This window comes from Helicoverpa zea, chromosome 26 (assembly GCF_022581195.2).
Source record: "Helicoverpa zea isolate HzStark_Cry1AcR chromosome 26, ilHelZeax1.1, whole genome shotgun sequence".
Taxonomy (NCBI): domain Eukaryota; kingdom Metazoa; phylum Arthropoda; class Insecta; order Lepidoptera; family Noctuidae; genus Helicoverpa; species Helicoverpa zea.
Window position 1 is genome coordinate 9191840 of NC_061477.1, and position 25734 is coordinate 9217573.

A 25734-nucleotide genomic window follows, 5' to 3' on the forward strand; every position below is an offset into this window, starting at 1 on the left:
CTCAAAGAGATTCAGCAAACCCCAGTGGGTTTACGTCACTAACAGTCTCACACTCCTTCACTGCACAGCGGTAGGAATCATTTGATGATTAATTACATAAAAAAGACATCTATAAATGTTAGGAAAAAAAAGATAAAATAGAAAAAACAATGTTGAAATGAAAATTCCGAAATGAAAATAATAATTCTAGCTCCTAAAGTACAAAAAATCGCTGAACATACATGGGGGTGTTTCGGGTACCCCATAGCCTAGAGCTTCTCATTTTTTCTTTTGGATGCCTATGGATGGGCCACCCTGTATATTTAATCACTATGGCTGTAACACAGGCATAGACAAACAAGATGGGAAACACTATAGAGCTCACGGTGTTGCCCAGCCGACAGCCGTAGCTCTAAGTACTTACCTAAGCATGTTGCACGAGAAGTGGGCTTTCACGATGCCGTTTATCTGGTGGAAATAAAACTGCCAAATTCATTCATATATGTTTATTGATGTGCCAGGCCAGCTCACAATGAGCACCTACTGCGTACTATAACTAGGCACATACTCGCAGTTGTGTATAGCGGCCGTCACACAGGTATTGTCCACAGGGAAATTACTTTTTTATAATAATCATCATGTCTTTTATCATTTGTACGAGGTATTCAAAGGGAACTAGTTTATCAAATCAAATCGTTTATTTTGCATAGAACATGATACAAAATAGATTGTTAACATTTTAAATAGGAGTTCCAACATTAACAACATTTTATGTTCCTATTTTAGTGTTTTATTTAAATTCCTCAAGTGATAGGTACAAAAAACATGAAATATTCATATACTATATATTTATGGTTGCACGGTGTTGATTTAACGTTTAAATATTGTTGCAAAAAATCCAGAACTTGACCGTGACCTGTAAGTAGTAGATTAGTCGATTTTCATACTCTCACACACACTATTGTGTGCGCATCGTGGGTTACAACTTACAAGTGTTACAACGTGCCTACATCATGAATATTTCACATTTTCCGGATACCTTCTTTTTCTACGTTTTTTTCTTAAATTGGATAAATCGTTGCTGTTATCTAAACTTGGTTTAATTTAGTTTTAATAAATACAACCTTAAGTAGATATTTTCCTGTACAACGTAGGTAGGTAGGTACCTATAAATAGTTGTGAACTATTCTTAAAAAGATCACGATAATAACACTTTTGTACTTTACAATGTTAAAACGTGACTGCAGACTGCCTTCATCGGCTTTCTATAAAACTTATGGCTACTTACTTACTTAATATTAACATAGTGAGAGCTATTTAATCCTAATGAACAAATGGTTATTTACAGGCGATTCTCTATATACAGGCGATATAATAAATAGCTACGAGCTCTTTAAAAGATAAAAACACGAGTGCAATGAGATGGCAGCACGTAACACTTGGTTGGCGCGAGCACTGCTCAGTGCGGAGAGTGGACGCCGGCGGAGCTCGCGGTGCCCGCGGATGTCCGGAGACAGTTCCGCCTGTCCGGGAACTCGCTCCTACACGACCATTAGGACAAACGTGACTAGACATTCATTTCTGTCATTGATAAGATTATTACTGATTATTTGTTGCATTCAAATGTTTTTATCCCTAGCTCTACTAATATTATAAATGCGAAAGTAACTCTGTCTGTCTGTCTGTTACGCTTTCTCGTCTAAACCACTGAACTGATTTTAATAAAATTTGGTACAGAGATAGAGTTGACCCAGTAGTTTTTATCCCGGAGTTTTGAAGAATTCTCTTGGAAACGCGATATAACCGAACTCTACGTGGGCGAAGCCGCGGGCGGAAGCTAGTTTTAAATATAGGCCTTTGCAGGCTCTTCTGAAATGTCACACGTTGCACAGTTCACAGATATTCATATTTGACTGGCAAAAATTAGGTGTTCACAATTATTGAAACATTACGTTCTACTAGAATATTAGGCATCGGGATTCAATTTTTTTCAAATAAAACCTGAGCCTGCCAACAAAAGTACAAAATGAACTGGTCATTATAACTGTGACGCCAGCGCGCAGCTTGCCGCCACCGAATAGTTCAATATGAGACAATTTAGTGACGGCTAATCAATATTCAGATCTGCAGCTGCTATAAACCAGAGGTTAATCAAATGTGCAAAGTCAGAGAGAATTGTGAGTGAAACAATACACGATGAATGGATGGAATCAAAGACTAGCACCACTGCTACGAGTCTTTTATCACTTAAGGTGACGGGTTTCGGAAAGGCCGACCACTGTAAAAACCCACTCTATATCAGTATTCCCTAGCTTATCACTAAGAAAACATGATAAACTTTATTCAATACTTAAAGCAAAAATAAGGAAAAAAAGCAATTAATTTATTAGAATTGTTTGTTTGGAGTAGGTAGGTAGGTACTAACACGTAGGTAAGAATTCTTTACATAACGCTATCTGTCGCAAGAGAACGCGCCTCGTTGCTGGCGACCACTCTCGCACACGATATATTATGCACTTATATAATTGTATATACTTAACTTGATCTAATTACTCTACATAGATTTTAAGTCTTCGTAAAAAACATAACTTTCATTTTACCTAAGCTACACGCATAGACAAATTAGCTTAAACAATAGGTACATATTTTGTACTACTTTTACATAATATTTATTTCTAGCTACGGGTTGGACTCTCCCTGAAAACAGAAGTAAGTAATCATCAAATAGCTCTTAGTGAGTAGTTTCGAATGTGACGCTCTTCCGCTGCACTCACAGCGGGAGTGTCATTGCAGAACATAACCGATGTAGGGCAGAATTAACATTGACTGCCTGGCCACTACAGGAGAAAATATCGCTCGGCCGGCGTGCAGAAGTGCCCGATTACTCAGCCGACATTCGGCCCTAACATTCATACTGTATGCATACTGTATACCTGTATACTTTTAGTCGGCCGATAGTCGATATTTGCTCATAAATCAGTATGAAAATGAATGAAAGTACACATGTAACAACGATCAGGCATTTTTCTGGTATCAGACCGACTAAAATCATATATTAAATTCACAACATAAAAAAAAACCTACCACCGGCCTCCAGTGGGCCGACTGTCTAGTGTGCGCGCGCGCTTACTCCTACATAGTTATGTTATTGAGTGCCTAAGGAGTAAGCTGATTAGTCTGAGGGAACGACACAAAGAGTCCTTCGATAATTTCTTGCTTTTCTAGGCGCAATAACTACATTTACCCTATGTTCTGTGTTGTTGTAGAGATCTCATAACACGACTATTCAATACTACTTTTGCAATACATTATGTCTTGCCGTGTCGTTAATTTTATAAATATTTACAACTTACATTACGTTTAAAAATGGATGAGAAGGCATACTTACATTTTTTTTAAATAATATTAGTAAGCATATTATTGCGTCCGTGAGGCGCAACATTATAAATTTATGATACATAAATTGAGGCTACTTTACTCACTAATTCCGTGAAACTATCCACGGTATGCTCAAAAGGAACGATAGTCTGGTACCTGGTGGAGTTCCATCGAAGTTCACAAGTTCTGGTCGCTTTAGTCAGTCGTAAGCGGAATCGGATTTTTTTTTTAAATACTTGTCGCACCTGCAAGCCAACTCACATTCTTTAATAGTGATCAGGTAAGTACTAAAAAATGTGACCGTCGCCAGGTCTTCTGTGAGACATTCTCACACGGTCGCATCTTTGTATACTATACATAAACATAATGTTTATTTTGTAATTATATTTATTTTCTTTGTTATTTTGTATGTATGTATGGTAAGTTATTAATAATGTAAGTTGAATATTATAATAATATAGTATTGTATTTATTGTTATAAGTAAGCATATGTATTAGTTTATAAGTATTTTTTATATTTTTGTATTGAATTTTTTATGGGCCTTAGTTGCCTGAAATAAAGGAATAAATAAAATAAATAAATAATGCCATTCCACCATAAATTAATGTAGATTCGTATGTAATTTACCCGAGTAATTTCACTACTTAAAAAATATTTTTTCAGATATAGTTTGGCCTTTCGTGCAGTACCAGGCTATCGTTGGCTTTTGGGACATTCTCTATAAGAGTCACAGCCAGCTGGTTGATATAACCGTTCAATCAAACAGCTAGCTGCTTGATAGGACGACTATTTTAACTAATCGGCTGCGAAATAATTATCAACAAAATATTTAAGAATATCCGGATGACAACCGTGAAATAGGCAAAATCACAAGGGCTTATAAATATGAATAGTTGTGTTGCGCGAGACGCGCGCGAGGCGCGGCGCGGCGGCGGCTCACAGCGGCGGCAGGTCGTTGTCGACGTCGAGGCGGCGCCGCACCCACTGCAGCACGGCCTCCTGCACAACAGCGCGCTCAGTACCCACTACAGTCGGGAGCCTCGAGTCACTACAGTCGCAAGAGGTTCGCGAACATACTGGATACCCAGCTTATCACGCAAGTCCAAGTCTTGCGATTACGCGCCTATGTAGGTAAGTATCTATTTATTTTATGACTAGCCGTTTTCCCACGGTTTCACCCGCGTCCCGTGGTAACTACTACCCGTACCGGGATAAAATATAGCCTATGTTACTCGTGGATAATGTAGCTTTCGAATGGTGAAAGAATTTTTTAAAACTGCCCAGTAGTTTTTGAGCCTATTCATTACAACCAAAGAAACCAACAAAGTTTTCCTCTTTATAAAATTAGTATAGATTTATGTTTTTAATCAACATCGTACTGTAGCAGAATGCCCGCTAAGGTTAAAACTGCTGTTGAGATTCAATTGACACATTATTAAATTAGCAGACTTGTCTCTGATCTCGGAACAACGGTTGTTCCGTGATACTGATACAACTTAACAGAGACGATAACAACATCATGGGATGAGTATTTAACTTTTAATTGCAAGTAATTTTCCAAGCTGTTAGTCATTATAATAATATAAGTATTTTACTTGAAAAAGCTACTCACACGAGGTCACCCAGGTAAGCCACCACCAATGCTTCAATTAATTAGTAGTGTTAGTCTGTTCACTCATCTGAGGAAGGGGTGGATAGGGAGAACAGTGATTGGACAAAGGAGAGAGAGGAGATGCATGAAATGGTTTATACAATAATCTGGCAAGACTTGTACAAAATAAGACATGAAATGATATGGCATTGATGACGTATTTGGCACAAGCCGGAGCACAGCTGAGGTCGGGTGAGGTTGAGATCATGAGGCGGCGCGGGTCAGTCGTGGTGGTGCGAGTGGTGCGCGTTGTCGGTGTAGTCGTCGTAGTCGCGCGGCGCGTCCAGCTCGTCGTCGCGGTCGTACTCGTCGCCGCCCTCCGCGCCCTCCTCCTCCTCCGAGTCGTCGGGCGCGCGCGCCGCCTCCTCGCGCGCCACCGCCGGCGCCTCCTACAGTGCCACACCACCACCGCACGGGTTAGTCTCACTCCGTCACGATATTAGTCGGGAAGTGCCGTGTTACTGTCGCGCCCATTCGTGTTAGTGACACGTAGCTAAGTAAAGACAACCATACTATCAGGGGCGGCGCGAGTGCCGGCGGCGAGGCGCACGCACCTTGGTGGGTCTCCAGCCGCAGCCGGGCAGCGGCAGGCCGTCGGGCCCGAGCGGGCACGGCGCGTCCAGCCCGGGCACGCCCTGCTCGCCCTTGTCGCCCTTGTCGCCCTTGCGCCCGCGCTTGCCGACCGGACCCTGCGGAGTTGGCGCGCACTGTCATATCATCGTCAGTCGGCCACGAGCTCGGCCGCGGCGTGCAGTGGCACCTGCCCCGACAACGTTCGCCAGTTAGTAGGCATGCAAGGCGCGGTTAGACGCGCGGCCGCGTGCGTGTGGCCGGTGCGCGAAACATGCCACATGAGCGATGGTCCTTGCGGCACTTACGGGTTCTCCTTTGTAGCCCTTGTCACCTTTGGGACCCTATCGGGTGGAAACGCAGAATTATCATCTCATAAAAATCAATGACATATGATTGCAAAGTCAGCACGTGATAACTAACCTCTTGTCCGGGAATGCCGTCCGTTCCCTGAAATAGTAGTGTGCAAGTATCAGTTAGTAGGATGAAGGTTGTAAGCAGAGTGCGGCGTGATGTATAAGAGAGTACGTACTGGCAGTCCGGGGTCGCCGCGCTCGCCCTTGGAGCCCGGCTCGCCTTGCGCGCCCTGCAGCACGGAACGGTTAGTGGCACACACTGCACTCTCTGCGCTCATCAGAGGCTCAACACGATATTTGCTAATGCACTGCACTAGCTTAGGGTGTTGGCCTTTATACTAACGGATTTGTGCAACTCACATACATGATAAAGAATAAATTAGTTAATTTGTTAGTGTGACGCAGCAGCGGCACTCGCAGCGATGCAGATTACTGAACCAAATAGAATAAGATACCCATAAATGATGACCTCATTAACTGTTTACAATTTTAGATTATAAGTAAGATATATTTTTAACCCATCTCCAGCATGCATGAGCTAGAGGTGTACCTAAGCTTTCTGGCAGATGGCAGTTACATCTCACAGAACCAATAAAATCATTTTTAATTTTAGGAACTGATAGTGATATTAGAAAAGAGCTCTTGACTAAGTCAAAGCCACGCGGATCGATCGATCATAGGGTTAAGCAACCATTTCATGACGATTTCTTCCTTGTTTCCAACTGCCATTTGAACTTCCTCAACCAGTCTTACCAAAGGGTACCGCGTTGTCCAGGTAACTGTCTTGCGGAGGTCAGATAGGCAATCATTCCATGTATTCTGCAGCCTCATTCGGTAAGATTGGAGTCCGACTCCAACATAGTTTGACAAAAATACTAGGCAGACGTTGATGACTTAAGTATATATAGGATGTAAGGCGATTGTGCAGGTCGGTTTTTGTAGCAAGATGGATGAGTGGCTTACCTTCATGCCGTCGAGTCCGGGCGGCCCCTGCGGAACAACAACACGTGAGCGGCGTCCGCTCGCCGCCGCCGCCCGCGTGCGCCGGCGCCGGCGGCGCTCAGCATGCTCGCGCCTCTATGCACCACGCACTTGCTTCTCATTACATTCGATGCTGAAGCTCGACAAGGCGCACCATAAGGAAGTACAAAGCGAACGAAACTCAGGAATAGGATGCCGATTTAATACCAACAATTACTTTATTTCAAGTTTAGCATGAACTAAGAGTATCAAAACAAAACTGCTGCTGCTAGCTGCTAGCTTCTGGAAATGCAACCTCAGACTCGAGTCGAGTGTCGGCGCACGCGTGTTTGTTCTTAGGTAAATGCACCCGTTTACGTTTATAAGCTTCGCAAAGGGTTTTAAAAGAATTGAAAAGACCACTGATTAACTTAATGCTAAATACTCGTGTAATGAGCAGGAGAATAAAGACGGCAGCTTCAGATGCGCCGGTGTCATGCGGCGGACGCAGGCGCGAGAGGCCGCCAGGAAGAGGACAGGATCAGCAGAACACGAGCGGTCAACAAGAGAAACTTCAATATGCACTGCATGCAAATATTTATTTTCTTTCAAAATAATTTTTAAACAACAATAGTTTATGCTCTCATGATGTATATGGTACAAATGACAACTTTCGATTTCCATAAAAAAACTAAACTCTTAAGGTTAGGCTTAGAGATACACGAGGATAAGAAGACAAGAAACACTTGTGTGTTTAGAGTAGAGTAGCGAGTAGAGCGCACGAGCCGGCAGCGAGCGCTGCCGCCGAGCGCGTACTTACGCTATATGTACAGAGCGGCGGCGAGCAGTGCTCACGCGGCGTCCTCGGCGCAGACAATACTGCTCGTCATTACCTATACAAGACGAGATTCAGCCGCGACTTCTCCGTCGTCTTCGCATTCAGTTCAGACAGCAGCTCAACACTAGCTGTTGCAGCGTACATCCAGGGTACTGTTTAATATTCTCAACTATAACGATAACCAAATCATAACCGTGTACTTGCCGCAAATTGGTCAAATTGGCGATTTGACAACTGAAAATGGTTGGGTTATCGTTACTTATAGGGGCAATCCACCGTAAGAGTGAACAACTCTTAATAGAAATTGATAGTAGGTATGTATATCAATATTGAAAAATTGTCACATAAAATCTGGACCAATAATGCCGAGAGAGAACCAATGAGGCCAGGCAAGGTGTGATAAAGCGTGCGGCTCGCGGACTGTCCCGAGCTCAGACGTTGAGGAATAAATACAAACATGTGGGAGACAGTGACGTCACGCGCCACAAGCACGGGAGAGCGAGCTGCTACCTCGCGCTGGATAACCCGAGCTTTGCCTGTTGGGTACACACGCCAGCAGGTCAACCTACCGGAACCTGACAAATTGTTACCTACCATTCGGATATTAACTTTCCACTATTGTGACAAGGTTGAAAATCTATTGAAGAAATTTGACAGATTGCGGTAGGCTATCGTCTGTACTACAGCTAGAGGTCCATTGGTACAAGTTTTTTGTCTATATACTTATAATAATAATACAAAAGCGAATGTAATAGTTAGAAGAATGAAATAGCAAAATACGTACGAGTCAACATTAGAGTAGGTAACATTACGTGTCGAGTGGGACGGTAACACGGGCGCGGGCGGCGGCGCCGCCCTCACTAGTCACTAGATTATTATAATAGTATAATGTTGTACATACCACTAAACGTTACGATTTAATATGTATTCACATAGTAATAGTTAACCATAGTTAGGCCTATTCTAAGAATTTGGGCGAACTTTTGTAAACAATTACATTAAAATATAGGAAGATATGAAAATGGTCGATACAAATCTTTGTACATATCATTAAATTACAAACGCCCTCGCCTCCGACACATGTGAGCGCGTGCGCACCGGCTGCGCCTGCCCACCCAGAGCAGCCCTCAAAACTACAACCTATATAACAAACTATATCATTAAAGAGTTTTTCATACGAAATAATTTGTAATTAGCATAATCTTGAAAGAATTTTTCAATTGTCTTTGATTCTGGGTGTCATCAATGCAGCGTCGGTCGGGACGAAATCATTTTGTGGGTTTTAGAAACTTTAACAAACAATCCGAAATCTGGAAGTTGTAAGTGTTACACCGTGGCTGGGAGAACACATAAGACGGCGTCCTCGACTGGGACTCAGTAACGCAGTACCGTAGACGTTACAATCACGTCTTGTCAGAGGCCATAAGAAGGGTTTGAGAAATGTCTCATACTAGGGAATGTTGGAGTTGGTATAAAAACTGCAGTTCACTCGATAATAAGGACGGGTGCGGGTCATTTGCAACATGTCTTGATTCGGCAGTCATAAGTGGTTTATAATAATAAACGAAGACTTGTGGGATTAAAAAGGGGAAAAAATTGGTCCATTTTTTCAGAGGCACGCACTCGCAAGTCATGACATGAAACTTTTCTGCAGTTGGAAGGTAACATACTTGCCGCCACTGACCACGTAGTGGGCGAATTAAGAGACTGATAAGTTTTAAACCCAACATAAAAATGACACATATGTATATTCACTAATGTAATCGAGGTGCTACATAAGTAGGTATTCAAATTGATTTGATGACTTTATTTAAGTACAGGAGTATACAAAACAACTCCTGTACTCGTTCGGTATCAGTATAAAAATTAAGAACACATTTTACACTATTAATATCTACCGGTAGGTGTGTGCCTCATAAAGTTTTTTTTTAACCTATATCCACAATGTCCGAGTTAAAAAGAACAAAGCTCGAGCATCTAGATGACGCGCTGACGCGTTTGAAGCCAGGTTCAAGCAAAGGAACTGGAAATGCAGCACTTTTCTGGGAAGTCTTAAAGCTTATGCGGACAAACACCGCAGACAGCGGCGCTCAGAGCGGGCAGCGCCGGTGCGCATGCGCGAGGCGGCACTTACAGTGTACTTGGCACGCGGACTCTAGTGTCACCATACCCACACTATATTCAATAATATCATCAATATGTTTTATACCTATCTTACCTTTTTAAAAATAGTTACTCTGAGCGTAGTGGTACTATTAACATTAACATAAATTCATTACTTACAAAATATGACTGGAATTATGTTTCAATAAGGAACGTAATGACTAACGATGTCCGTATCTATAATAATACCCATTTTGCCAACAAGTTTTACATTATTTACAGGGAGTTGAAGGGACGCCGGCGCAGCCTACTCACGTGGACGAACAAGCGCAGAGCTCCGTCGTCCGCGGCCGAGCTCGACGACCAGACTCGCTCTTCGGTAAAATGAAGGACGCGACAAGTCAATGAGAATATATTACAATGGTGGTGTTCACTGAGACATGAACAGAGTCAGCGGTGGCAGGGAGTGGCGGCGCGGCGCGGCGCGGCGGCGCGCGGCGGCCGGCGCGGGCGCGCGGCGCCACTACGTGAAGGCGAAGTCGGGCGGCCAGCGGTTGTCCTGCGCCACACCAGCCCGGGTTAGTACCGCACACCACACGTTAGTTCACTCCTACGCTACACAATACTAGCATGCTTTTAATATCCTCTCAGTATGCACGAGGTCCTCTAGCTAGACCTTCAACACCAGCTGTGTGTTAGTGTGAGTCGTTATGTACGCCACTTTGCAGTATTAGTAGAGATTTAGATTACTAAACGCCTTGGGTGCGGTAGTCAGTTACTTACTCTAGGTCCCGAGTCGCCGGTCCGGCCCGGCTCCCCCGGCAGTCCTACTGGACCCTGCAAAAACACAATTCGTCAGTGAGCGTAGTCATACAAGCATCATACATGAGTAAATTAATTTATTAGCTAATGACTCCGTCGATACAGGTAAATACTGAGGAATCATCGTACTCACCGGTAACCCCATCGGACCAGCATCACCTTTTTCTCCCTTTTCACCCTGAAATAGAAAATGATAACACTCTCAAAATTGTTTATTTATTATTCACTTAATAGTACAAAAAAGTCGTTACCTCGTCTGTTTGTCGCAATGATTAAATGTTAAGTAGAACTACGCAACGGATTTTGGCAAAGAGATTGAATAATTATAATTATACATAATATAAAGAAATGGAGTATCTAGGTATATCAAAAGGTCATGAATTTAGTTTTATCTTCATTGAGGGTGAATATGTTATCCCTAAGCCTTTCAGTCACTTAAATAGCGTGTTCATATACTTTGGTCGAGGTGTCGCAATAAAACATGAGTGCAGTATCATCGGCGAAGGTTATTTTTCTTTCATTTGGAAAATACAGGCCGTTTATATCGTTATGTCATAATATGTTGTTTGTGTATACGAGGAACAACGTAGGTCCAAGGATACTCCCTTGAGGGACGCCATATCATGAATCGGAAGCTCTTCACTAGTCCAACCATCCAGCTTGACTATTTGTGTTCAATCCGTCAAGTACCTAATTCGGAAATAGCTCCAGTGGTACACCTCTAATAATCAGGTGCTCAAGCTTATTGAGCAAAATGGGGACGGGCACTGTGTCAAACGCTTTTGCCAGATCCAGAAAGATCAAAAGCCAAAGGGTTTGTTATCTAGTTTTGTAATTATGAAATCTGTTAACTGATGGATGCATCTGCGGTGGGTCTATTTGGTCGGAAACCATATTGTGCAAAAGATAAAAGTTGATTAGTTTCTAGAAATTTTACAAGTCTGATACTCATAGGTCGTTCCATTATTTCTGGATTTCTTATATAATGTGGGCAGAATGGATATGGAATATAATTTTTGGTACTATTTATAAGTGGGGACAAAAGACCTCTTCAATGAAGAAGGGAACACTCCAGTGCAGAAAGACAAGTAAAGTCCTGCAACATGTGTATGTAAAAGTAAATGACGGAACAATTACATCACAGAATTGCTTCTATAGAATAGTTTTTGATAAGTATTTTTATTTCAAATTCGTCTGTAGGTAATAATTTTTCAATTTGACTTGTGGTATGGTATACCTGTGACAACTATCCAGCATGGTATATGGTATGCTGGATATCCTGGTAGCACCATCAGCCCGTTGTCGAATGTTGTTCAAAACTGCAAATGTTTTTTTTAGAACTTGCTGTATGGCAGCTAGCTACAATACTACTGTACATAAATACAGCGAAACTTATACTTACGTATATTTCAAAGAAAATTAAATGCACATTTTTGTCCTGTTACTGTTTTGAGATCTTTGCCGCTGTTGACAAAACAACTTTAAAATGGCTGAGGTGATTTTGATAAAATTAGCTTCAAATCACAAGCAGCGGGACAACCAACTATTTATTTTTTTTAATTGCGTCAAGCTTAAATACATTTATAGGTGCAGTTGGGCAAACGACTGATTCATTTGCTTGAGGAATGTGTACGTACCGCTTTGCCGCGCGCGCCCGGCTCGCCCTTGTCGCCCTTGATGCCGGGGGGGCCCGCCACGCCCGGCGGCCCGGCGGGGCCCGGCGCGCCCGGGGGGCCCATCATCTGCAGACACGCGCATGTATCACCACACTGACTACTGGCTCTTCAGTACAATGTTATAACTTAGCTTTGGTATAATCGGCTGAACAACGATTAAGTATATACGGTTGTCTTTACTGAGATCTTTAAAATAATTATTTGTTAATTTGTTGGTCTTCTGATCTTACCAAGGTGTATCGGGTTGACCGGGTAAGTAATGTGAAGTCGGTCATGAAAACACTGGTCTGAACTGTAAAACTGCACTGCACTGGTCTGCTAGGCAGACGAAGATAACGTATATGTATGACATTATTTATTAAGCAAGCGAATGCCAGGTCTTGAAAAATCTGCTTTCACTTTTGAGATTTTTCGGGTCTTACTTGTACCACAGATTATATAATAGTTACTACGTAACTTGTGCTTTCAGAGATATCGTGACAGGTAAGAGACCTTGCACTTTTATATTTATACTAATATATAACGGTTTTGACGAAACTGCTGAACCACTTTTGGAAAGCTACACTCTTCCCGAGTTCCCATGGGACACGGGTGGGTGGGTGGTACAGTGTGCAAACATAGCTTGGTCTGCATTTGTAGCGAGTCTTTGTACCATTGTGAGTACGATTACTAATACCTGAACAAGAGTGACAACAACGCCTCGAAGGCCAGTCTTCTGATAAAACCTTTGTGAATTCTCTAGCGCTGGCATCGGTTCGGGCTCTTAGTTCCAGGTTGTGATGTAGATGATCGGCATATACCTACGTACTGTCGCATTGGACGTCATAATAGACTTCGACCGGAGTACACAGGTACAATAATTTTCAACATCCCTTTTAGAGCAAACTTTAGAGGTGTTAGATTAGAACATCGTACCTACGTATGTCTAGGGACAATGCTATTCTTTGTATGGAAGTTGGGCTCAAGAGTTGCCCACAGTAACTGCATAGTGTATTATGTTCCATAGGCTTATAATAGGTCCCAGACCGAAATATTTCGAAATCTATCCCAGGAGTGCTGAGAAAAACTGGTTTGACTCTTATTCAATACTACGAAAAATATGCTTACGAACTCTTAACTATTCCACTTTTATTACCTTAATTGAAATGCATTATAATATTAATCGACAAATACGAGGTATTGAACGAGATTTTTTTTTACCGACTTCAAAAAATGGAGGAGTTTCTCAGTTCGTTTGTATTCTTTTTACGTAAGTACGTGCATAACTCCGTCGTTTACCAACCGATTTAAACAATCATTTTATTGTTTAAAAGGATTTACTTTCCAAATAGTTCCAGGGTCCAGGGACTGGTGATAGAAACCTTAAAACATTATGGAACTCTCGGAAATTGTAAGCACATATCGAATAAAAACTTGTCAATCGGGTATATGTCTCCGACACCACAAAACTGTGGAGGTTAAGACCTGACCTGACGATGGAGACGACAGTGAGACGAGGGAACTCCTCAACGGTATCTATTTACTACCTCGTGTTTGAGCTTATTTTATTCGTCTTGATAAGATTTTTCCATTGCCATTAAGGATATTAATTGCATGACGCTACTCGAACTTAGGACTGATTGTGGTAGATAGAGACTGAAAAGCAAGAGAAACAACAATTACCTTTAAACGTCTATTTCTGCTTTTTTTTTTATCCTGTTAACAGTGAAACCACTATCTATCTGATATATATATCTCTATCTATCAAGAAAAGAGGTTGTTAGGTTTGTGGCTGCTTAAAATGGCTTGCTAACAATGGCTGGCTAACATTAGAACTGGTTTTTCTCGGGACCTCTGGGACCGATTTCAAAAATATTTGGATTCCGTCTTAAGAGTGAAGTAAAAAACCTATTTTAATCATTCCCACTACTGGGCAAATGGCTTGGGCTTCATAAACTGACTGTTCAAGTTGGACATTAGAACCGGGTTTTCTCGGGACCTCTGGGACCGATTTCAAAAATATTTGGATTCCGTCTTAAGAGTGAAGTAAAGAACCTATTCTAACCATTCCCACTACTGGGCAAATGGCTTGGGCTTTATAAAGTGACTGTTCAAGTTTAACATTTGAACCAGTTTTTCTCGGGACTTCTGGGACCGATTTCCAAAATATTTGGATTTCGTGATAACAGTGAAGTAAAGAACCTATTCTAACCATTCCCACTACTGGGCAAATGGCTTGGGCTTTATAAAGTGACTGTTCAAGTTTAACATTTGAACCGGTTTTTCTCGGGACCTCTGGGACCGATTTCAAAAATATTTGGATTCCGTCTTAAGAGTGAAGTAAAGAACCTATTCTAACCATTCCCACTACTGGGCAAATGGCTTGGACTTTATAAAGTGACTGATCAAGTTTAACATTTGAACCGGTTTTTCTCGGGACCTCTGGGACCGATTTCCAAAATATTTGGATTTCGTGACAACAGTGAAGTAAAGAACCTATTCTAACCATTCCCACTACTGGGCAAATGGCTTGGGCTTTATAAAGTGACTGTTCAAGTTTAACATTTGAACCGGTTTTTCTCGGGACCTCTGGGACCGATTTCAAAAATATTTGGATTCCGTCTTAAGAGTGAAGTAAAGAACCTATTCTAACCATTCCCACTACTGGGCAAATGGCTTGGACTTTATAAAGTGACTGATCAAGTTTAACATTTGAACCGGTTTTTCTCGGGACCTCTGGGACCGATTTCCAAAATATTTGGATTTCGTGACAACAGTGAAGTAAAGAACCTATTCTAACCATTCCCACTACTGGGCAAATGGCTTGGGCTTTATAAAGTGACTGTTCAAGTTTAACATTTGAACCGGTTTTTCTCGGGACCTCTGGGACCGATTTCCAAAATATTTGGATTTCGTGACAACAGTGAAGTAAAGAACCTATTCTAACCATTCCCACTACTGGGCAAATGGCTTGGGCTTTATAAAGTGACTGTTCAAGTTTAACATTTGAACCGGTTTTTCTCGGGACCTCTGGGACCGATTTCAAAAATATTTGGATTCCGTCTTAAGAGTGAAGTAAAGAACCTATTCTAACCATTCCCACTACTGGGCAAATGGCTTGGACTTTATAAAGTGACTGATCAAGTTTAACATTTGAACCGGTTTTTCTCGGGACCTCTGGGACCGATTTCAAAAATATTTGGATTTCGTGTTCAGAGTGCACTATGGAACCAGCTGAAACTACTCCCACTGCTGGGCAAACTTTGAGCCCACACCCTGGCATTGTCCTTTATAGATCATTACAAATATGCATAGGTAAGGTATATTTAATACATATTAGCTTTCTTAGTTAACTTTTTACGAATACTATTGTTACAAAACGTACAATATGTTTATTTCATAGTCTAGCGAATAAAACCTCTTATCACAATTTAAGGATAGGTTTTCATGGTGGATTTTCTTTAGTTATTTTTCAAGAAGCTTCATCTAAATTGTAAAGGAAAAGTAAGTAAAACCAGAGAATTATGGACCAAATGATTAGTCTTTAGATGAATAAATATTTTTTTAAACTTTTATTCTGGAATATTCCCAAGAACTAAAGAAAAATCAAACATTTTGCTCGTGTCAGAAAAATTGCTTGTTGACTTGAAGGTTTTTGTAAAGTTAGTGATTATCCCCGGCACGTGATCAGGCGGAGCGAGTAATAATGAAGCACAAATACTTACAACTTCATGTCCGTACAGCTCGTAGCCGGTGCCATCGCCCTGCAAGTTCAACAGTGGGCATAAAGATTAACAGTTCACCATCGACTACTGCTGCTACAGCGAGGCGGGAGGGGAGGGGATAGTCACCTGGCGTCTCCTCAGCTTCCTGTACTTCTGGCGGGGCGGCCGCGGCACCGGGAACAAATAGCGACACGTTACTTATCAATTACCTATCATACTTATTCTATTTAGGATCGTCGTGGTGGCCTAGTGGGTAAATAACCAACCTCTCAAGTATGAGGGCGCGGGTTCGATCCCAGGTCAGGCAAGTACCAATGCAACTTTTCTAAGTTTGTATGTACTTTCTAAGTATATCTTAGACACCATTGACTGTGTTTCGGATGGCACGTTAAACTGTAGGTCCCGGCTGTCATTGAACATCCTTGGCAGTCGTTACGGGTAGTCAGAAGCCAGTAAGTCTGACACCAGTCTAACCAAGGGGTATCGGGTTGCCCGGGTAACTGGGGTGAGGAGGTCAGATAGGCAGTCGCTTCTTGTAAAGCACTGGTCAGCTGAATCCGGTGAGACTGGAAGCCAACCCCAACATGATTGGGAAAAGGCTCGGAGGATGATGATGACTTATTCTATTTAGCAATCTCTTATCTCAAACTGCCGTCCTACACAACATTCACCCGCCAATTATTCTCACACATTTGTTCTCACACAAATACCACAGGTTTCCTTTTTATTGGCTTATGTTAACTTACCACCAAAATTAGACTCGCATTTTAATTTTACATGATTACTTACCAAACTTTTAACATGCTGCAAACCTATATAAGTAAAGTGATTCCAAATAAATCATTATCAACCCAATTACATAGAATAGTAAATGATCACCAAACAGCGAGCAAATTAATGCGTTATTTCTGCCTAAATAGACCACTGTATAACAAATAAAGTATTATGATGCCGTAGATATTAGGGTATGTTTCTGCACCTATTTAATATTATAATTAACACGCTTATATTAACTTCACTTGTAACTATGTATGTAAGAAAATCTTGGAATCTTAATTTGACCCACTTCCCGGTCTCCTCAATTGGGATGAAATTTTGCACACGCTTTGAGTTCTGATGACAATACATGACCAGCGTTTTTTAAACGATTTCTTTTTTATACCTATATAGTATTTGATTAAGTAATACGCTCCTTGTCGACTGTAGTTAAAGAAGAGCTTAGGACTCGGACCCATACTTAGGTTCGTTGCTGATCTTTGACTATTTAATAGCTGGTGAAGTAATTATTTTTGTTTACAGAAATAAGGGTGTCAAAACATTTTATGGTGGTCATTATATAAAAATAACATCAAAGTTTAGCATGTCAGAATAAGAAGAGAAACTGCTCACCGAGTCGCCTTTGTCCCCCTTCTCTCCTTTGAGGCCCGGGTAGCCGGGCGGGCCAGGCAGGCCCGGCGCTCCCAGCATGCCGGGCGAGCCCATGTCGCCGTACTCGCCCTTGGAGCCCTTGGGGCCCATCTCGCCCTGAAACACGAGCAGCAGCAGTGAGCATCACAGTGCGGGCGACACAGCGGCGCGGAGTGCGTGCGACACGTACCGGCTTGCCGGGCGGGCCCTGCACGCCGGGCAGGCCGGGCGCGCCGTCGGCGCCGGGCGGCCCGCGCGGCCCCGCCTCGCCGCCGCGACCTGCAACACCCGCACACTGAGCGCGTGTGGCGAACCTCGCTACACGTGCCCCGTACAGTACATATGTATGTACCGATTAAGCGGTAATCAATCAAATCAGAAGATATTTTTTTATAGGTAGGTAAGCGTAGTATATATTAATAAAAAATAGCGAAGTGACGAGTATATTCGTGAAGTTGCAAGATATTAAGAACGTGGAACGGCTTACCGAGTCGCGACGCAAACTTCGGGCGCGCCAGGCGGCGCCGACCGCGCTGGGAGCCGTCAGTTGTCATTTGTACCACAACAAGGGAAAGTAATCATGCAAGTAGCGAGGCAGGTGTTACCAGGCTGCATGCGTCGTGCAGTGCTAGTTACCCGCTTGCCGCGCTTGCCGCGCGCGCCCTTGTCGCCGGGCGCGCCGGGCGGGCCGGCCGCGCCGCTGTCGCCGCGCTCGCCGCGCGCGCCCGCCGCTCCTTCGCACAACACTCACCGTCACCGGCGCCGGCCATACCGCCACCGTCTCTCTCACATTAAGCATTGCAGTGCCATCTGTCGCCGCACCACAATACGCCAACACCGAACACAGTTAACATGGCTTGGGTGCAATGTCGGTCAAAACTGTTATTGTCATAAACTTGACGACGACAGATTGCACTGCTTCAAACTACGATTACAAAAGCTCAAATAATAAAAATACTGTTACGAATGTTAATATTATTACTTCAGATAAGTGCCATTTTATTAGCTGCTCTGTGAATTAGTTTAATTACTGTATAGTAACTAGAATATAAAGCGCCGGCGCTTGCTACCACACGGAGCATGCTCGGGCGCGAGTGTATGTGAGCAGTACCAGGGGGCCCGGGGGGCCCGGGGGGGCCCTCGATGATGCCGGTCGGGAACGCGTCGCCCTTCAGCGTCGTCGTGAAGCCGCGCTCGCCCTTGTCGCCTTTATCGCCCTGTAACCAATCATTCCAAAGTTTATTACAACCTTGTGCGTACTCTAGAATATGTCCTTCCCGGACCATAATAATTATGATGGCCAAGTATAGACATGTACATGAGCATACTTTTTTTCTGATGTTGAAGTCGATCCAGTCGATTTTAAGAGGCGAGTGAAGATTCAATAATAAACATTTTGAAAAAAATAATACATATTTATGTATATGTAAGTACGTATCGGCCTACAAATCAGTGTGTAGTTTCAAAAGTAGCTCTCGATTTCTCAGGGTTTTAATCATATGATGCTGCGGGTTCCCCGGAGAAGTACCTTTACAACATTAAAAAAATGCATATTGGTTAAGGCGTCTTTGATTAACCGATGAATATACATAAAAAACAAGATGCCGACGACTTGAGCACCTCCTATTTTTGGGAAGTTGCAAGCTGGTTAAAAATTCGCTTTGATTTCGTCACAACGACAACACAATACCTTGAGTCCGGCGGGGCCGAGTGAGCCGGGTGGGCCCACCAAGCCGGGGGGGCCCACTGGCCCAACAGGTCCCGGAGGGCCCGTGGGCCCGGGCGGGCCCGCTCGTCCCTCGTGTCCCGGCAACCCCTCAGCGCCCTGTGGCCCCGGGGCGCCTGGTGGCCCTGGCTCACCAGGCTCGCCCTGCGCAATATATCACAGTTAAATTAAAATGGCCACTAGAAATTTTAGATCATCCTCTCTTATTGAAGTCAGTCAAAAATTACGAATAGCATTAATCTTTTAGCTGTTAGTTTCAAGAGGGGACACGTCAAATGTTAGTGTCAGTAGCGACAGACATAGTCAGGGCTGGCATTAGACGCCGGCGCTCGGATGTATCGAGTGGTTGACAGGGGGGTCACGTCGGTGGTGCGACGCGCGAACATAATGCCGCTTTAATCAAACGCAGGACTTCTGTAAAGTCATAAAAACCATTGATCCTGGCCTTAGGCGACGTTCATCGATTTATAAGCCATTATCTCCAAAAAATATGACTCAGTAAGTAAGTAAAGGTTTGCGAGTGATTAAAATGACACACAGTGTAGGAATGTGCAAGTAATATTATGTTAACACATGCAAGAAGCATCACGTATTTCAAACATGAATGAAACAGGTACGTCACAGCTCGTCACTGGCATGTTGTCACTGGCTTATAAATGAAAGCCCGAATACCGGAGTGAGACGAATGGGCGAAAGGTGGCTGGTCTACATTTCCATGAAGAGGTTAGAGGGAAGCTCATGCAGAACACTGGGATCATGCATGAGGGTGGCTGGCGAGGCTGCGGGGGCGGGGGGTGACTCACCTTCAGCTGTATGACGGTGTGCGCGGAGATGTTGTGTCCGGCCGCCTGCAGCCCCTGCACACACGCGCGGTCAGTGTCGCCGCCTCACACACATACGTGTACATTTCGCACTATGTCTCACAAGAGATCTCACGAATGAATGCCAGGCAACAAGTAATAATCAGCACAAAATTAAACAAAAGATTGGATGCGAATACTTGGGCTACCTACAACGACAAATAAAGCACAACATAAGTAAAGCTTAGCGCGCGACGTTTTCTGAAGGGTGACAAAGCTCTAACTACACGCCGCTCGCTAGTGGCTGTACCTTGACGGCTATGATCTCGGCGCTCGTGTACGGACTTATCTTAAAACTGTCCACGGATCTTTTCACGCCCTGCAATGTGACCAATACCGATTTACTCACGACACACTCTACCGTGAGTCGCGGCTCTCGGGAGCGGCGTCTCAGCTATATCACAAGTATACACCTACATCAGAAACTTTGCCGCTTTAAGCATGACAGTGGTTTTAGAGTTGTATTCAGTGAATAGGGTGTATGAGGAAGTGAAGTGGTGCGTACCTTGACGGCGGAGAAGACGTCGAAGCCGGGGCTGCCGTGCTCGCCCTTGTGGCCCTTGTCCCCGGGCCGGCCCTGCAACAAGCTCGTGTCACTACCTCACTGCGTACTTCAAACTGTTCCGCACTAAGCACAATACTGCCGAACTTACCGGGTCTCCCTTAGGTCCATCCAATCCGATGGGCCCCTGAAATGGACAAGCAGCTCATAAGTATCATTAAGTCAAAACTGGCGTTATTGCCTGAATACTTAAAAGTGAAGCGGTCCAAGCGGTATTCAAACCAACTACAATAGAGTCGAGTTAGGTAATTATTTTTTAAATATTTAGACAATACACACCACAAACAGGAAAACTGATAATATACACATGAAGCCTCCTACACCATTTAATTCAGTGATAGCTTCAAAGAGAAATAAAAAGCTATTAGTAAGTTTCTGAATGGCCAGTACATAGTAAGTAGGAGTCCATAGATATAGCTAGTGTATCGCAATATTTCCCAAGTTCCAGGTTAGTGAATACGAAAGCGCTACAGGAATCAGAGAGTTGTGCTCACGTTAGTTAAGACTCGCACCTCGCATTCCGCAGCTCTAAATGTTGCAATAGCGGAAACATTAAGGGAAGGTTCATATGTAACGATACACGCGTCAGGAATTAAAACATTAAATCATTCACACCCAAGCGACGACTCGTCAGGGCGTCGATCATATATGTATGATACGGCCGACGCATTCTTCGACCGATGTGAACCGAGCCTAAGATATTCAACAGTACATTATGTTGAGTGAGAACGCGAGGCAATGTCTTCGCCCGGTTGCATCAAAATGAATGTTATTGTTACATTATTTTTAAACTTGGCATCGTGATAAAAGTGAGGTCGGAGGCACGGGTGACTTGACATCCCTCATGCAACCGACTGCGAGTGTTAGTGAGCGCTAGCTTCAGGGACAGCAGGGGCAGGGCGTTAGTGGGGGGGGGGGGACACTACTGCTCTGGGGCACTACGGTGTCTTACCATGAAGCCTCGCTCGCCCTTCTCGCCCTTGCTACCCTGAAACGTGACACGCGTGTAGTGCACAGCCGAGTCGCACCTCGACTATCATCAGAGTCGTCAACGTATTTACAACAAGAATAAGGAGAAAGAGAATAACAGCAAACAGGGCAAATAAAAAATAAAACATATTATACCGGGAATCCATTCTTCCCAGGAGCTCCCGTTAACCCCTGCAAACGAAATAAATCAAATAATCAAGCAAACAGAAGCCAAACTTAATGATAAGAAGTTGCAAACCCTCTTGTATTAACATTGACAGTAACCGCACACTGCACGCTAAACAGTCGACCGACACTTGTAATGTTTTTATTTTTTGAAAATCTTCATACCAAAAAAAGTTTAAATTGCGTATGTACTATCATTGAACTAATATATGAGCCAAAGCAATATATCGGCTGATTAAAAATTTGCAGTGTGCGAGTACTCTTAGGCTTTGAACATAATTATGTAACCATAATGTGTGATAAATTAGCGATTTGTGTAAAGTGTAATAGAAGTAAATAGTAATATAAGCGCATGTGTACTGACCGGCGGTCCGGGCTCTCCGGGGTCGCCCTTCTTGCCCTTCTTGCCGCGCTTGCCGGGCGGCCCGGGCGGACCTGCAACACAACGCACGCTTACTGCACAAGTGGCTTACACTCAAACATCAATACCTATAACTAGCCTACAAGCTGTGTGCGTGGCGCGGCTCGGACGACGGCTTTGATATGCCGCCCGCGCCCTCATTCAATTTATTTCACATTCAATTACGTTACTTAACGGTTTGTAGCATTTGAAGTGCCATGGCTGCGTTGCTACAGCCTAGAGGCTTCACGATAGGGACGCACAAAGATAGCTTCTTATTTGACAAATAATATCATTCTATAATTAACAACTATATTATTTACCATGTTAAAATATAGTTTTCAACCAGGCTCCATCATCAATCAAGATTACAATAATCACTATAATCGTAGTAGTAGTAAACAGCTACGAGATTCGTAGCGACTGCTGTTGGGCGTAGCCATGTAGCGTAGCGTCGTCGACTACGCGTGTAGTGACAGTAGGCTACATTGTCTGGTGGAAACCCTGCACCCGTATTTCATCAAATTTTCAACGACTGATACAGTAAGTTATGAGCAAGTCAATTATAATAAAACTAGCTGCTGCAAGCGAGTTCGTCTGTGCGGGCCGTATAGAACTGCCCAAATACTATGAGTACTTGCATGCATTACCGTAGAACAAATATTTTTAGGGTGAGTATAGACTACAACATTTAATTGTAACAGAACAACGAGCCGCTCTATGAGATGTTCTAGTGTATCATCCTTTTACGAACAAAACATCGAGCACGCTCGTCTGTTTGTTACAAACCAACGAGCATATTGGTGTAACATTTCGTTTAATTATAATAAAATAACTTGAGTACAACAGTTGTTGTTTTGGAGATGTTAATATGGTGTTGTAATTAGGAAACGCGAGGTAGTTCCTATTTTCAATAGCTTTCAATCTTATATACATATAAAAATGAAACCCGGTTTCCGTTGTCACGACATAACATGAAAACGGCTTGACCGATTTGGCTGAAAATTAGAGGGGAGGTAAATTAGACCCGGGAGACGGTTTAAGGATTTGTCACCATCCGGTTACGGGACGCGGGTGAAACCGCGGGCGAAAGCTGGTAGTCTATATTTATATAACAGCGAGATTTTTATCCGACTTATTTTTATATAACTTTATCAATGAACTCACTTGTCTTCGGGGCTATGAAAAGGCGTAACTTTCGATTAACTGTGGGTAATAACATTTAATTACGTCTTGGGTCACGCAGGGGGGTTAGTTCAGTTCTGCGGACTTGAGGGGGGGGGGGGGGGGGGGGTTAGCCATCTGTAACAGAGCCAGAGATCGGCAAAAAATGCGTTTTAATTAATCCATTCCCGATTCCGATATTTGACGCCCGACCTGTGCTGTATCTGTCTCACTGCACGTTCCCGAGTGTCATATGTGAGCTATATATACATATATAGTCTATGTAATAACAATATTCGTGATGTAAGAGCAGTCGGAACCAGACAGATTTAGAATGCGCTGTGTCAGAGAGCTCGCATCAGGCGCAGTCAGAGGGCAGAAATAGCTATCAGCAGCGCGTTATTGCGCCATTACCACCCGCTCTGCATTTTGATAATCGAGTTAATCCATAGCGAGGGGCAAAAAATATGGCTTCGCAGTTGCGACCCCGCCGAGAGGAATTGTGTGTAAATTGAGTTAGCGTTGTTTAAGCGCCATTTCGTTTCAAACTTCAGAAAGTAATCTTGTTTTTTGCGCGAAGGGTCCGACGGTGTTGTCGCAGAGTGGCGCGGGGACCTCCGGGGCATGTCTTATGGTACCACGTCATCGAATATTTTAGAAGTCGAACCTGAGCCACCGGACACAGGTTGAGCTTGTGACCATCGCCTATTACAAATGCCTGAACAAACAAATACGAAGTTTGATTGTCCAAATAAAATCGTTTTAGTAGAAAGAACGTTTATTGAACTTGTGAGCAACATGCAATATTCACATGTTGTGTGGTTGCAAGAGTGAAGTACTAAGCACCGGGTAGAGGGTGCGAGGGGCGGGGGGCGCGGGGCGGGGTGCCGGTGGAGAGTGCTCGGCGCGACACGCGGAGGACACTCCGTCAGCGTCGCCGCGCTGTAGTGTGGCGTATTTAGAACTACCTGTGCTCGCTACTTCTTGCACATCTTCTATGAGTAACAGAAAATAAATGAAGCTCATGTACACCGGTCAACGTATTATAAATTAAAAAAAAACCCCGACCCAAAGAAAGCACGCAATTATTATGACAAAAGGTTAAAAACGCTAAACCCTATAAAAAGCAAAAAATAACTTTTAACACTACGTAAGTACCAACTAAAGCACTCAATCGGGTCGATAAATTTCGATATTTGGGGAGCATTATAACATCAAAGTGCGACCTTGACGCCGAAATCAATAGTAGAATTGGTGCTGCAGCCGCTGCTTTCGACAAGAAGGTCTTCAGCTCCCATGACCTAAAGATATCCACAAAGGTCTCTGTGTATATGGCAGTTGTGTTGCCTTGTGTACTCTACTCAGCGGAAACATGGACACCGTACCGACGCCACATCAAGCAACTAGACCGCTTCCACCTCAAATGTCTGCGCAAAATATTAAATATCCGTTGGTTTGATCGTGTGCGTAACACAGAAGTGTTGAGGAAAGCCAATGTAGGTGGCATTGAAGCATACCTCATGAGGAGACAGCTTCGTTGGTGCGGGCATGAGTGGCCAAGCGCATCCTCTACTCCGAGTTGCAGGAGGGCAAGCGGAAACGTGGCGGACAGCTACTGCGATACAAGGATGTGCTGAAGCGCCACATGAAAAGCTGTTCCATTGAACCGTCTCAGTGGGAGAATCTGGCATCCAACCGCAGAGACTGGAGAAGCCGCGTTAAAGCCAAACTCTTTGACTTTGAAGCACGCCGGCTTTCTGAGTTGGATGCCAAACGAGATGAGTTGAAAGCTCGACCACCTGTAGCTATCAACTACAACTTTGTGGCTGGTACCCTGACATGTCCGCAGTGTGCGCGGACTTTCACGCACAAAATTGGATACTCCAGCCACATGAGAGCACACGCACGCCATTAGGGTCGAAGTGGTCGCCGTTGCCGAAACCGGCGTGGAAGAGATTAGACCAACTAAAGTATGTCAGACTAAACTAAATTTTGTCGTGTCGGGGGACAGCTCCAATTTATTAGCCTAACGTTAGAAGTAATTATATACTACTACATTACATATACTGCTTATAACTTTTTATATAATTTTGTTTAGATACGTGTTTTTTTTTATACGAATCTTGTAATTAGGTAGGTATCATTTGATTTATGTAAGTATTTTTAAAGGTAAAAAGCGGTCCCCCGACATGTCAAAATTTAGTTTAGTCTGACATGCTTTAGTTGGTACTTACGTAGTCTTAAAAGTTATTTTTTGCTTTTTATAGGGTTTAGCGTTTTTAACCTTTTGTCATAATAATTGCGTGCTTTTTTTGGGTCGGGGGTTTTTTTAAATTTATAATTTAATTTTATTTCATGCTTTTTGAAGGAGCTCCTTAATTTTTCCTTCTTTCATTTAATTTCTTTTATTTTAAGATGGGGT

General features: G+C 43.3%; 1 protein-coding gene across 1 annotated transcript in view; it reads right to left on the bottom strand.

Moving 5' to 3' along the window:
• Nucleotides 1-3822: 3822 nt before the first annotated feature.
• The window catches only part of LOC124642898 (collagen alpha chain CG42342-like), a 29174-nt gene continuing 7262 nt past the window's right edge, over nucleotides 3823-25734 (bottom strand). Inside the window, exons 3-27 of the mRNA XM_047181646.1 lie at nucleotides 24152-24307; nucleotides 23980-24030; nucleotides 22113-22204; nucleotides 21719-21754; nucleotides 21546-21581; nucleotides 20685-20720; nucleotides 20537-20608; nucleotides 20282-20350; nucleotides 19975-20028; nucleotides 19136-19315; nucleotides 18557-18662; nucleotides 17636-17724; nucleotides 17428-17562; nucleotides 16165-16191; nucleotides 16039-16077; nucleotides 12296-12400; nucleotides 10792-10836; nucleotides 10620-10673; nucleotides 6899-6925; nucleotides 6112-6165; nucleotides 6003-6029; nucleotides 5888-5923; nucleotides 5564-5698; nucleotides 4971-5398; nucleotides 3823-4357 (exon numbers count right to left, since the gene is read on the bottom strand). Of these exons, the coding sequence (XP_047037602.1) occupies nucleotides 5231-5398; nucleotides 5564-5698; nucleotides 5888-5923; nucleotides 6003-6029; nucleotides 6112-6165; nucleotides 6899-6925; nucleotides 10620-10673; nucleotides 10792-10836; nucleotides 12296-12400; nucleotides 16039-16077; nucleotides 16165-16191; nucleotides 17428-17562; nucleotides 17636-17724; nucleotides 18557-18662; nucleotides 19136-19315; nucleotides 19975-20028; nucleotides 20282-20350; nucleotides 20537-20608; nucleotides 20685-20720; nucleotides 21546-21581; nucleotides 21719-21754; nucleotides 22113-22204; nucleotides 23980-24030; nucleotides 24152-24307 (1829 nt within the window). The 3' untranslated portion in view covers nucleotides 3823-4357; nucleotides 4971-5230. The remainder of the gene's footprint in view (nucleotides 4358-4970; nucleotides 5399-5563; nucleotides 5699-5887; nucleotides 5924-6002; nucleotides 6030-6111; nucleotides 6166-6898; nucleotides 6926-10619; nucleotides 10674-10791; nucleotides 10837-12295; nucleotides 12401-16038; nucleotides 16078-16164; nucleotides 16192-17427; nucleotides 17563-17635; nucleotides 17725-18556; nucleotides 18663-19135; nucleotides 19316-19974; nucleotides 20029-20281; nucleotides 20351-20536; nucleotides 20609-20684; nucleotides 20721-21545; nucleotides 21582-21718; nucleotides 21755-22112; nucleotides 22205-23979; nucleotides 24031-24151; nucleotides 24308-25734) is intronic.